General features: G+C 45.3%; 1 protein-coding gene across 6 annotated transcripts in view; it reads right to left on the bottom strand.

The window, feature by feature from the left end:
* Positions 1-13801, bottom strand: part of LOC132396111 (aldehyde dehydrogenase family 3 member A2-like) — a 35013-nt gene that overhangs the window by 14204 nt on the left and 7008 nt on the right. For 4 of the 6 annotated variants that reach the window (XM_059973572.1, XM_059973570.1, XM_059973574.1 and 1 more), the window contains exons 2-9: positions 9665-9895; positions 7200-7431; positions 5566-5651; positions 3476-3532; positions 2875-3083; positions 2199-2316; positions 1167-1308; positions 89-255 (exon numbers count right to left, since the gene is read on the bottom strand). In XM_059973572.1, the coding sequence (XP_059829555.1) occupies positions 89-255; positions 1167-1308; positions 2199-2316; positions 2875-3083; positions 3476-3532; positions 5566-5651; positions 7200-7431; positions 9665-9826 (1173 nt within the window). In that variant the 5' untranslated portion in view covers positions 9827-9895. Of the gene's footprint in view, positions 1-88; positions 256-1166; positions 1309-2198; positions 2317-2874; positions 3084-3475; positions 3533-5565; positions 5652-7199; positions 7432-9664; positions 9896-13801 lie in introns of those variants that run through there. The other 2 variants (XM_059973571.1, XM_059973575.1) reach the window with 2 other exon arrangements.

Raw genomic sequence — 13801 nt, 5'->3', positions numbered from 1 at the left:
GTTCTAAATGGTGATTGGTCTGTAGCATTCATTATTTCAGGAATGGCAAGAACAAGCACCGGCAATGAGCGGAGACAACAACCCTCACCTTTGTGTTGTGGGAGAAGACATAGAGAGCCAGAGGCTTGTCCCGCTTGTTGATGAAGGCAATGGCCTCGTCCACACTACTGACCGTGACAATGGGCAGCACCGGCCCGAAGATCTCCTCCTGCATAATCTTGGAGTCAGGATCCACGTCAGTCACAACTGTCGGAGCTGAGCAAGTGAACAAGAGGCTCCAGTCACACACGCAAAAGATGTGAACTGTTGCTGAGCTGATTAAAACCATGCCAAGGCCCACCTGAGCTTGTGTTGATCCACCTGCCCTCAGCAGCTGGTTGTGGTTGCACTGGGTCAGTCTCTGCCAGGTGCCCATACAGGGGTCAGTTCTCCACTCAGCACCTCCCCGGTGTAGCGCATGTAGGACTGGCAGGTGAATGGAATGGGTCTCCTTTCACTCCTGACCTCAGCACTGTGATAGATAGCCACCAAGGTGAGGGTGTGTGTAACCATTAGGGACATACAGACAACATGTTAAACCTCACTCTGTCCTCCCACTGCTTCCAATTCTGCGCCTCCCCTCCACCAGTGCTGACCCACAGCTCAGACCTTTTTCCAGCTCCCACCCCTCTGCGCCAAACCTAGTCTGGACCTTGCCCGAATCGTAGCCATGGCCAGGAGGCAGACCGAACAGACAACTGCACAGCCATTTCTAAAGTCACTGCTGGTGAAATAAGAACTGGAGATCAGACAAAATGATCTCCCCATTGTTGTAACTTGGGAGATTAGAGGAAGGCCAAGGACTCTCAGAGGCAGTCACTCTCCAGGTACGGTCAAGGACAGCGGCTCTTTCAGAGCAGAGCAGGGAAGAGAAACAAACTCTCACCAGGGACTAGAGAAAGCCAAAGTCATGGATGAGGGAAGGAAATCAGCAGAAATTATTTCTGGTTCATTTCCTCAATAGGACAATGACCTGGGCTGCACCTTGCTAATCAGAGTGTGAACTCATAAATATTGGCTTGATAAACCAACAGCATACATTGTTACACTGGTACTTTGGTCCTTGTGGTACGGTGTCTATGTGGTGTAGAATCAATGATCACACGACCTCCCACAGTCACAAGTACCTATGTAGAGATCTCCTTCAACATTCTGACCGCCGTACGCCACATTCACTCCTTCCAGCAAGGACATAATTCTCCGAAAATGTCGCTGGTTGATGATTCGTCCGTAGTCCGGGGATGTCTGGGGGTTGGATCCATAAAATTCCTAGAAGAAAAGGAAACAGGAATATTAAAACAATACTTTAGTGGTCAGACTATGAGGAAACAGTCTAACGCAAAGGATCAATGGTACCAGAGGCTGGGAAGGATAAAAAATAGACCATTGCCCCATCACCAAAACTAATCTCTTAAGTGGAAGACAAAATACAGACTGCACTCAACATCTGAACTCAAAATCCCAAGTTGGAGGCCCATTGTCTGCAGGTCTGTGACTCCAGGGCCAAGGGCCGCAGGCTCAGGGTTGGAGGTCTGTCTAAGCAGTGGGTGGATAAGTGGGAGGGTGAGAAAGGGGTTGTCTTGTAATGTTATTGTTGCTGTTGATTGTGCTGTTCCGTTGAACATTGTGGGCATGTTATGTTGGCGCCGGAATGTGTGGCAACACTTCCGGGCTGCTCCCAGCACACCCTTGTTAACACAAATGACACATTTCACTCTATGTTTTGATGTACGTGTGATAAATAAATCTGAATCTGAATCTTCTTCAGCATTTCATGGGAGTGAGAATCCGAGTTCCATTTTAAGACCTGCCATCCTAGCCCAGACTAGGTCTATATATGACAACAGTTCCACACCTCATCACCACCCCCAACTACTGTTTTGAAATGGAATAGCAAGTTGCTGGGCTCATAAAAATTCTGCCACAGACTCAGGGATGAAGCCCAACAGGAGATGTACAGATGGACAGGAACCCTGACCTTACTCACAACAACCAAATATCTGCATGAAAAGGTGAGTAGAGAAACTGGGGATCCAGCTACCAGAACAAATTCACATCCCATCAAGGATCTCACTTATCTTGCTAAGCTGAAACGAAAGCACCCCCCACACCCAAGTAGGTCAGATGCTGATTGACCTGCTGTTCCCCTTTGCACTCACTGTAGTAGTGGAGCTGATCTTCTCTGCCACTTTATCTTGGATACTTTTGTCACACAGGATGTAGTCCGGGGCGATGCAGGTTTGGCCACAGTTAACGTACTTGGCCCATGCTATACGCCTAGAAAGGACAAACCAGTTATTCATAAACAATCCCTTCTCTTCTCCTCACCTTGCCATCTTCCCCCTTCTTCTCTTTCTCCCATTGTCCACCATCCTCTCCCCTATCAGATTCCTTCTTCTTCAGCCCTTTACCTCTTCCACCTATCATCCCCTCCCCCACCAAAACACCTCCCTCACTCAGTCTCACCTATCACCTGCCAGCTCGTACTTATTCCCCTCCTCATCTTCTTTCTCCTTCCTTTCCAGACCAGATAAAGGGTCTTGCTTGAAATGTTGAATATTCATTCCCATGCAGGGATGCTGCCCGACCTGCTGAGTTCCTCAGCATTCTGTGTGCATTATTCATAAACAGCCAAAGGTGATGGCTGAAAAATTCAACCTCTGCTCTGTTTAACCAAGACTATTCATCACTTAATGAATCCTTCTGCCCAGAGGCTTCCTCATGCCGAGCTATCTAACCTCTCTCAGCAGTCATATGGAAGCAAAGCTGTCTCCACGGTGTTACAAATGTGACATTTTACACATCCCTTCCCGCCCCCCCCAACCACAGGTGAACCTGCAGGCAACGTCCAGATTGCAGTCCCCGTCGATGTAGCACGGGCTCTTCCCGCCGAGCTCCAGGGTCACTGGCGTCAGGTGCTTGGCAGCGGCCTCCATCACAATCTTGCCAATGGCAGCACTGCCCGTGAAGAAGATGTGATCAAAGTGAATGCTCAGGAGTTCGGTGGCCTCCTTTTCCGCTCCGTTAATTACAGGGTAGAGCTCCTTGAAGAAGGAAGACATTTGGTTCAATGAAAACAAACCAGCCCGATGAGCTGTGCCTCAACTTGCCCGGAAGGCCACAGTTACACTGCTGCCTTCTCATCAAATTATGTAACATTAAAACAAGAGCTCCCATCCACCTGGTGTGTATAGCTGATTAAAGCAACACAAATTTGGAACCAGGAACAGTTTCTTTCACAACTCATTGATCCATCAAACATGCACTGGCCCCAGCCCACCACTCCCTTCTCTATACTGGTGACTATCACAACTTCCCCTTTCTTCTTTATACAGCATTCTCCCTTCTTCACTCCTAACGCAAGGTCCTAATATAGGGTTTGAACCTGAAACATTGACTTCCCCCCACCCAAATCTTTCCCAATGACGCTGCTCACCCTACTGTGTTTCTCCAGCAGATTGTTTGCTACTTCAGATTGTGGCATCTGCCGTCCCTTGTGACCATCAAAGGAATGTGAAATCAAAAAGAAACAGAACTTTAGGTCGATGACCCTGCAACAGAACTAGGAAGAACTGGAAGATAAGTAAGTTGCAGTGAAATGGGAGGGAATGCATGATCAGCAGGAGAATCTCTGCAGAGTGATTGTTACAGATGGTGCTGAGAGAGGGGAATGAAGGATTGTTTATTGCAGCTGCTCTGTCTGGAGGAGTGGAAATAGGGGGGGGAAGGAGGATGACAGGGGGAAAGGAAATGGGGGAGCTGTGAGATGAAGGAAACAGCCATTAATGAAACTAAAATATCTTCATCTCTATGGAGAGAAAAATATGGTGTTAATGTCACAGGTTAATAACCTTACTTCAGACAGGATGGGTAGGATGGTAGTGTAGCAGTTAACATGACACTTTACAGTTGCCAGTGATCAGAGTTCAGTTCCTGCACCTGTAAGGAATTTCCACATAATCCACATGACAGAATGGATTTCTTCCGGGTACTCTGGTTTCCTCCAATATTTCAAAGACATGAGGTTCGGGATACTGAGTTGTGGGCATGCTAAGCTGCCGCCAGAAGCACAGTGACACTTGCAGGCTGCCCTCAGCGTATCCTCAGACTGCATTGGTCATTGATGCAAATGGTGCATGTCACTGTAAGTTTTGATGCACAGGACATTTGACGAATAAAGCTGATCTATCTAATCCAGATAGTTTGAAAGCTAACTAGAAATGCTGGTTATGTGAATAATCGAACAAGTTATTAACCAGCCATTCAGTAGTTTCAAACTGTTTTATGAAGACTCACTGCTACATTCCCAAGACAGTCATGGATAGTCAGGAAATGGCCATATCACAAAGAAAATAAAGCACAAGAACATAGGACACGAGAACAGAATTAGGCCATTCAGCCCATCAAGCCTTCTCTGCCATTACAACATGGTTGATTAATTATCTTGCTCGACCCCATTCTCCGCCTGTTACCTTTGACGCCCTTAATAACCAAGAACCTGTCAACCTCTGCTTTAAATATACTGAAGGACTTGGCCTCCACAGATTCACCACCCTCTGGCTAAAGAAATTCCTCCTCATCTCTGTTCGAAAGGGACACCCTTCTATTCTGAGGTTGTGTCCTCTGGTCCTAGACTCTCCCACTATAGGAAACAGCCTCTCCACGTTCACTCTATCCAGGCCTTTCAATATTTGATAGGTTTCAATGAGATTCCCCGTCATCCTTCTAACTTCCAGCATTAACCATTTCACTCCCAGGATCATTCTCATGAACCTTCTATGGACCCTCTCCCATGCCAGCTTTTTTAGGTAAGGGGCCCAAATATTCTGAACAGGAAGTTTTTGGAGCTATCAGATATAGATCAATGGTATCCTGTGGGATTGGTTACAACATGAAACGATGGTCATCAGGCTGGAAAATATAAAATTGGTCTAGCATTATGTACCATTAACAGCAGAGATGGATCAAGTGAGTATAGATGGGCACCAGAGCCACTTTTATGAACATGAAATTACTTAAAATAGTAGTTTATTATTTCCACCAGTCCTTTGCTGTTGAATTATACAGTTTAGGAGCACTTAAAGCACCTCCAGAACATATCTACTCAGCTGTGTGAAAACTGAACATGCTACAGATACTTGGGAGCTAAGAGCTGGGGGCAAGAAAGTTTTCAGCTGCAATCCCTTTAGGCTCAGGCACAAGCTATTCCTGGATGGACAGTGCAATCTATCATCTTTTTAGTTACTATTGGCTTTCCCATTGTTACTCATTTGGATTCACAGTTTCTTCCAGTTTCCACCATACAGCTAGGAACAAGCTGAAAGAAACTGGCTCCAGACTGCATCTGGCATCTGCTGCCCACCCCTACCACCTCCATCTGTGACTGGTAACTTCAGTGGGTCAGGTTTTCTTGTTCTGCAACACCTCTGCCTTCCTGAGATTTGGTGTGAGCGGTGCGAGGGAGTCGGGGTGTCATGTTGTCCTGGTTACTGTGTTGCCTGGATGCACAGCTCTGGCGGCACTCACCTTGTCTAGGTACTGAGGGAGGAGATCCGCCAGCAACTGGGCGGTATTCCCACTCACTTCCGACGGCTTCAGGACTGCGGCGTTTCCTGGGGACAGGATTACAACTCTAGTTACACTGGATTTAGAACTTCTAAGCAGGCCATTTTGGCCCAAAGCAGTCATGCTAGCATTCCTGTTCCATTCAAGCCTCCTCACATCCCATCAATACATTCTCTTCCAACAGTTATTCAGTTGAAGGTGTCTTTTCCATTTAAGCCAACACTCTGTGTGGTGTGGAGCTCCACACTCTCCTGAGTTCCCCACTGGATCTTTCAGTGACACACTTATACTTGTGCCTCGTATGGTTGTCACAAGTGGCAACCCCCCTCAAAACCAAAAGAAGCCTGTCCCCATTCTGAAGATCTCTGTTCGGTCGCCTTCCCCCATCTTTTCTCTGGAGAAAGAGCTCCTCCCGTCACCATCAGCCCCACTGAGCCTCCTTTGACACAATCAGCATAACTTCCTTTTCTCCATCCTACTTACTCAACAGAATCCCCTCATCTTTTCTCTCTCATGAACTTATCAAGTTTACCTTTAAACATTCCAAATGATAAATATGCAGAAACTGATTCAAGAAAACACAAACTAGCATCCATTCAGGCCATGCTCTCTTCTCTGACATGGGTCTCCATTGTGGACTGAGAGAGGGAAGAGGGCAGGGAGAGGGGTATCATGGTTGGGAAAAGGGGGAGAGGGGAGAGAGCAGGAAGCACCAAAGAGACATTTTGTAATGATTAATAAACCCATTGTATGGAATCAAGTGACCTTGTCTCAAGGCTGGGTTTGTCTGTACTTGCAGCATACCCTGACCCTGACACTCCTCCTCTGCCAGCTGCCCCACACCCCTGCAACAGCACTCCATCCTCGCCACTCCCAAAAGCCTTTGCTCCTCCCAGATTTACAAACTCACTCTCTGCTCTACATTTACAAATACAGAACAGTGCAAAAGTGTGAGGCTCTCCAGCTATGTGTGTCCAGGACTTCTTGACACTACTATATACCTTAGTATATTTTATTGTATATTTTATGTATTGCCCTGTACTGCCTGTATAGCTACTGCAAAACAACAAAAATCATGGTATACATCAGTAATAATAAACCTTATTCTTATATCTTATGTTTGAACTCACCTGGATAAAAGGCGAACTGATCCAACAAGGATGTTCCCTTGTTCAACCTCTGCCAGATAGTTGGTTGGAGTGAGGGAGAGGGGAGGTGAGGCCTTAGAAATCAGCCAGGGTCCCTACTCCTGATCTCCATTCAGACTCCAGGTTAGTTATCAGACTCTGGGTGAGTACCATTGAGTGAGCTGGCATCCCCAGAGGTAAGCAGTACCAGACAAGCGTGGAGCAGTCTCCAACCCACTCACTTCCCACCAGAGAGACCAGGACCAGCACCTCTGGACCACAAACTGAACCATGGTCCCAACATGGAACAGTATTTTCCAGAGAAGGAACTGAAGTAACTGTAGAATTCCACAGTAGTTTTTTAAAAAAATGAAGGGAAACATCAGCAGCACACCAAGTGCATCCCTCCCCATCAACAATATTATTATTGATCGAAATGTGTGAGTAATTTTTTAAACCAAGGCATACCTGCCGCAATGGCCCCAACTAACGGCTGGAGCACGAGGGCCAATGGGTAGTTCCAGGCTCCAATGATGAGAACCACACCCAGAGGCTCTCGGTGAATGTAAACACTGTCCATTAGCGTTGTCATGCTTTTTGACACATACTCTGGTGCCATCCACTCAGGGAGCTTGTTCAAAGTCACAGTAACGTCATTCAGAATGCCCAAGATTTCAAATATTTCTGCTTCAAATTTTTCCTGCAAATTCAGACAGGAGGAAAGTCATTTTGTTTAGCACCTTTTCCTTTTTCCCTTCCTCCCATAAAGAGGGCCAGGAAAATCTGATGGTCTCGGGTATCTCTCACTTTGAAGAGAAAAACATTATTTAACAATTGCCTGGAACATCTCACTCAATGGCTCCGCCACTCTCCCACATGCAACAGGAATATAAGGACACTAGCTGTTTTATATATCTGTTCAAGTTTAAGTTCATAGCCACTCAACTATATACATGTATATCACGAAATGAAACAACGTTCCTCCGGACCCGGGTGCACGACACAGAACATATGACCCACAGACAACACCAGGTAATATTACCACAAATAATGAGGTGCATTTATGACACAAGTTAAAAAGTAAACAGTATTATCTACTGGCACTTCATACACAGTGAGACCTGGGTGGTGGCAGGTAGTTCAGCAGTTTCACAGCCTGGGGAAAGAAGCTCCTGTCCCATCCTAACAGTTCTTGTCCTAGTGCTACAATACCTCCTGTTTGATGGTAGTGGGTCAAAAAGATTGTTGGACGGATGGGAGGAATTGTTGACAATGTTAGTGGCCCTGCGTATCCAGCACTACTGATAAATATCCTGGATGGGTGGAAGAGAGATCCTGCTGATCCTCTCTGCCGTACTCGCAATCCTTTGTAGAGTCTTGTAGTGAGATGCTTTGCATTTCCCATACTAGATGGTGTGCCTGACAATGGTGCTCCTGTAAAAAGAATCGTTTGGGATGGGGGAGGTGTCACACTTGCCTCAATCTCATCAGGAAGTGGAGATGTTGTTGTGCTCTCCTTAATAAAGAGGTTGTCACTCATGCTCAATGGCTTAACGACATCATGGCCTGTTTGGACCTCGAAAAAATTCATTATTCAGTTCTCAATTCGGATCTAAAGTTCCATAAGGTCTGGGGACCTTTTATCGAGTACTTTCATAACCTTCCTCTTGACTAGGGTTTTTTTTTCTTTTCGGTCCCTTGCTTTCAGCTCCTTTTTTTTCTGGTAGAAGGCATTATTACCCTCTGTTGCTAAGTGTATTCAGAGTCTGGGAGTTTGGCTGTCCTGACTTATACTCTCTATATTGTGTTGTGGTTGGTCTGGAGTTGCTGTTGTTTTTTCTTGTGTTGTGGGGCTTGGGGAGGACACTAAGCTTACTTGTCTTTAATTCAGGTGCTTTTTTTTTGCTAAATTCTCTTCCTTTGTAGTATATTGTTATTGTATGCTTAATTTTGCACTGTTTTAATGTTCCTCATTGGGATTTGGGGTTTTTAATTTGTAAAATGTTTTGAAAAACTAATTTAAAAAAATTAAAAAAAAAATAAAATAAAATAAAGAGGTTGTGTTAAGGGATCGGGTGAGATTGTTATGTGCACTTCCAGAAACTCAGAGCTAATAAATGTTTCCACAGGACAGCCATTTCTGTGCAGTGAGCAATAGTCAGCCTGCAACTTCCTAAAATCCACAATCATCCCTTGCTCACATTGACACTCAAATTGCCGGGATCTAACAATATGACCCTAATCACTTTCCATGGTCGGCACACTCAAGACCCAAGAAGAAACCTGATCCACTTGACAAAGACCATGTGACCTAGGAGCAGGATTAGGCTATTTAGCCCATTGAGTCTGCTCCATCATTTCATCATAGCCAGTTGACTTCCCTCTCAACCCCAATCTCCTGCCTTCTCCAGATAACCTTTCACACCAACACTTACCAAGAATCTATCAACCTCCGGCTTAAATGCACCTGGTGACCTGGCCTCCAAGGCCACCTGTGGCAAAGAATTCCACCGATTCACCACCCTCTGGCTAAAGAAATTCCTCTTCATCTCTGCTGTAACTGGACGTCCCACTATTTTGAGGCTGTGCCCTCTGGTCCTAGATTTCCCCACCAAATGAAACATCCTCTTCACATCCACTCTATCCAGGCGTTTCAACATTTGATAGATTTCAATGAGATCCCCCCCTTTCTTCTAAATTCCAGCAAGTACCAGCACAGAGCCTTCAATCACTGCTCATATGATAACCTTTTCATTCCTGGATTCATTCTTGTAAACCTCCTCTGAACCCTCCTCAACGTCAGCACATCCTTTAAATCAGGAACCCAAAACTGCTCACCAGTGCTTTATACAGTCTCAAAAGGGCAGGGGACCATATTCAGTGGAAGGGCTTTGTTAAGATTCAGATCACCCATCAAAAGTTTTATTTCCAACCTTGTGCAAGTCCTTGTAGAGCGCCTCTAAGATTTGATCCTTCTTGTTGGTCAGCATTCTCTCCAGAGCCTTCAGCTGCTGAATGCGGAATTCCAGTGGCCGGGTTTTGCCCTGGTTAAACGCAGCTCGGGCACCAGCTACCACGGGCTTAATCTGATCCATGATGTGCCAAGCTCGCACAGAGCAATAGCAAGGTGTCTCCTCAAAGGTACCACGAGCGCAGAACAAGATCTAGATAAAATAAGAACATACAACAGGTTGTGTGTTAGAGTTCTAGGTACCAGCACTGTATTCCAACAATTTAGCAATGGGTTACGGGCGAAGCATGTGGTGCACAGAGCCATTACAAACTTCACGAAGGACAGAAGAATTGTACAGGCTCAAATGCCAAGTGGTCTCCTGTCTGGCAGGATCATCATCATTCTGTGCCGTATCATATGACATGGGTGATCACCGTCTTTCCATGACCGCAACTGTTCTTGGCAAATTTTTCTACAGGAGTGGTTTGCCATTGCTTTCTTCCAAACAGTGTCTTTACAAGACAGGTGACCAGCCATTATCAATACTCTTCAGAGACTGTCTGCCAGGCATCAGTGGTCGCATAACCAGGAGTTGCGATATGCACCAGCTGCTTATTCAACCATGCATCTCCTGTTCCCGTGCCTCACGTGACCCTGATGTGGCGGGGTGGGGGGAGGGCTAAGGAGGTGCAACACCTTGCTCAAGGGTAACCTGCTGCAGACTAGCAGAGGGAAGGAGCGTCTTACACCTTTGGTAGAGACGTATCTCCACCCCGCCACACACGTCTGCAAAGATTCTGTTTGAAAATGATAATAAACAAAGGAGAACATACAATATATAACACAAGAGTTGCTATTTGTCCATTCTAGAATTAATCTACTTTTTGAAAATAATGCAGTCTCAAGTCAAAGCTCCAGGTTATTCAGAAAAAGAAGCATATGTACAGTATGTTAGACAGTGACAGATCTCTACTTCAGAGTTAAACCTAGCAGGGGTTCCCAACCTTTTTTATGCTATGGACTCCTACCGTTAACCGAGGGATCCATGGACCCCAGGTTGGGAATCCCCTGCCCTAGGGTTATACAATAAAAGTCCTGCACTGACTAGTATAGTTGTCATTTGTATGTTATTTTTAGCATTTATTCAAGAGGTGTGGGGTTCACAGGATGAGCCAGCGTTTAATTGTGAGTTGCCTTCCTGAACTCTTTGAGGTCTGGGTACACTCTGTTGCTGTTTGGGAGTGAACCTCAAGGTGGTAAGTTGCATAGATCACAGCTGGGTACTGGGGACCCAGGCATGAAAGAATTGGTCCTACATTGGGTGGATCAAACAAAGTCAAGTTATGACCTCAAATATTCAGCCACAGCCTCCACACTGTCCCTACAACCTCCAAGCAGCACATGCATCAGGTTAAGGGGCATGGTGACATCACCTGCTGCTCCTTAGAAGGAGTTGTAATTGCCCTACAAATTCCTGCAACTCTCACCCAGTCTCAATTAGTCTCATGGGGTAATGAGTAACCCACTTCAATCATACAACACAGCCAGTGTTCTTTTGAGATCTGGAAATTTGTACACCACATGGGGATTGTGAAGTACAGTTAGTTTTGACCATTTGTGTTGCTAGTTAGAAATATAGAAACATAGAAAACCTACAGCACAATACAGGTCCTTCAGCCCACAAAGCTGTGCCGAAAATCTCCTTATCTTAGAAATTACCTAGGGTTGCCCATAGCCCTCTATTTTTCTAAGCTCCATGTATCCGTCCAGGAGTTTCTTAAAAGACCCTATCGTATCCACCTCCACCACCATTGCCGGCAGCCCATTCGACGCACTCACCATTCTCTGCATAAAAATCTTATCCCTGATATCTCCTCTGTACCTACTTTCAAGCACCTTAAAACTGTGCTCTCTTGTGGCAGCCATTTCAGCACTGGGAAAAAGCCTCTGACTATCCAAATGATCAATGCCTCTCATCATTTTATACACCTCCATCAGGTCACCTCTCATCCTCTGTTGGTCCAAGGAAAAAAAGCCGAGTTCACTCAACCTATTCTCATAAGCCATGCTCCCCAATCCAGGCAACATCCTTGTAAATCTCCTCTGCACCCTTTCTATGGTTTCCTCATCCTTCCTGTAGACAGGCGACCAGAACTGAGCACAGTACTCCAAGTGGGGTCTGACCAGGGGCCTATATAGCTGCAACATTACCTCCTGGCTCCTAAACTCAATCCCACGATTGATGAAGGCCAATGCATCGTATGCTTTCTTAACCAGAGTCAATCTGTACAGGTGCTTTGAGTGTCCTATGGACTGGGACCCCAAAATCCCTCTGATCCTCCACATTGTCAAGAGTCTTACCTTTAATACTATATTCTGCCATCATAAAGTTAGCTTAATAACTTTATTGTGAAAGGTTTTAAGACACCTTATTGAAATAGGATCAAGGTGAGACAAAGCATGGAGCATTGTATAAAGTTTTGGTCTCCTTGCCTCAAAAAGTAAATCAAAAGCACTGCTCCGCATATTCCCCCAAAAGTTCTCTCTTTCCTAGCTACTCATTAACCTATGCTGATTAACATACTTGCTATGCAGGGAATGCAATGAAGATTCTCCAAGGGGATGGTGGATTTGAGCTGGTAAGGCTTAGATTCAGTATAATTATAGATGAGAGATCTTATTGAAACTTACAAAATCCCTACAAGGGTCAACAAGCTAGATGCAAAGAGAATCCCTCCCCCTGGCTGAACCTTCCAGGACCATGGTCACAGCTTCAGCATAAGGGATGTTTTCCCCTCGGTAGTCCAAATCTTTGGAATACTTTACTCTGAAGGGATGGGGAGAGGGGATCACTAAGTTAATTCAAAGCAGAAGTGGATAGATTTCTGAAAATTAAGAGACTGAAATGAACTGGTGGTGCTGAGAAGGAAGGTCAGCCATGATCTTGATGAATGTTGAGGTAGGTTGAAGGGGCTAAAAGGCCTGCTGCAGGTCCAGTTTCTCATGCTTGCATGATTAGGAAAATAGAAAACTTAGATAAATGGATAATGCTGAAGCATAGAGTAATAAAACAGTAAAGCTTCCCACTCTAAACTCATTGATCAGAATCCAAAATTCAAAGACTAACTCAAGGTCATCCTTTGATTAGGGGCTTGAACCTTATTAGATATTGACCTGGATGATGACCACTTGGGGGTGTTGTGGACAGTGTGGAAGGCTGTCAGAGGTTACAGCGGGACATTGATAGGATGCAAACTGGGCTGCAAAGTGGCAGAAGGAGTTCAATCCAGATAAGTGTGAAGTGGTTCATTTTGGTAGGTCAAATATGATGGCAGAATATAGTATTAATGGTAAGACTCTTGACAGTGTAGAGGATCAAAGGGATCTTGGAGTCCCAAGTCCATAGGACACTCAAAGGAGCTGCGCAGGTTGACTCTGTGGTTAAGAAGGCATACGGTGTATTGGCCTTCATCAGTTGTGGAACTGAATTTAGGACCCTGGTCAGACCCCACTTGGAGTATTATGCTCAGTTCTGGTCACCCCACTACAGGAAGGATGTGGAAACCATAGAAAGGGTGCAGAGGAGATTTACAAGGATGTTGCCTGCATTGAGGAACATGCCTTATGAAAACAAGTTGAGTGAACTCGGCCTTTTCTTCTTGAAGCGTCAGATGAGAGGTGACCTGACAGAGGTGTATAAGATGATGAGAGGCATTGATTGTGTGGATAGTCAGAGGCTTTTTCCCAGGGCTGTAATGGCTGCCACAAGAGGGCACAGGTTTAAGGTGCTGGGGAGTAGGTACAGAGAAGATGTCAGGGTAAGTCTTTTTAAACAGAGAGTGGTGAGTGCGTGGAATGAGCTGTCGGCAACAGAGGTGGAGGCGGATACAATAGGATCTTCTAAGAGACTTTTGGATAAGTACATGGAGCTTAGAAAAATAGAGGGCTATGGGTAACCCTAGTAATTTCTAAGGTAGACCTGTATTGTGCTGTAGGTTTTCTAGGTTTCTGTATGGTCTAGTTAATTCATGGTAGATCACTTTCATTTACCCAGCTAAAATCCAAGCTATCAATCAACAATGAACTATCTGATCAGCAGAAGATGCTGAAAGTTGAG

The sequence above is a fragment of the Hypanus sabinus genome, chromosome 6 (assembly GCF_030144855.1).
Source record: "Hypanus sabinus isolate sHypSab1 chromosome 6, sHypSab1.hap1, whole genome shotgun sequence".
Classification (NCBI taxonomy): domain Eukaryota; kingdom Metazoa; phylum Chordata; class Chondrichthyes; order Myliobatiformes; family Dasyatidae; genus Hypanus; species Hypanus sabinus.
Note: the sequence above shows the minus strand (reverse complement) of the source record. Positions and strands in the feature narration are given on the sequence as shown.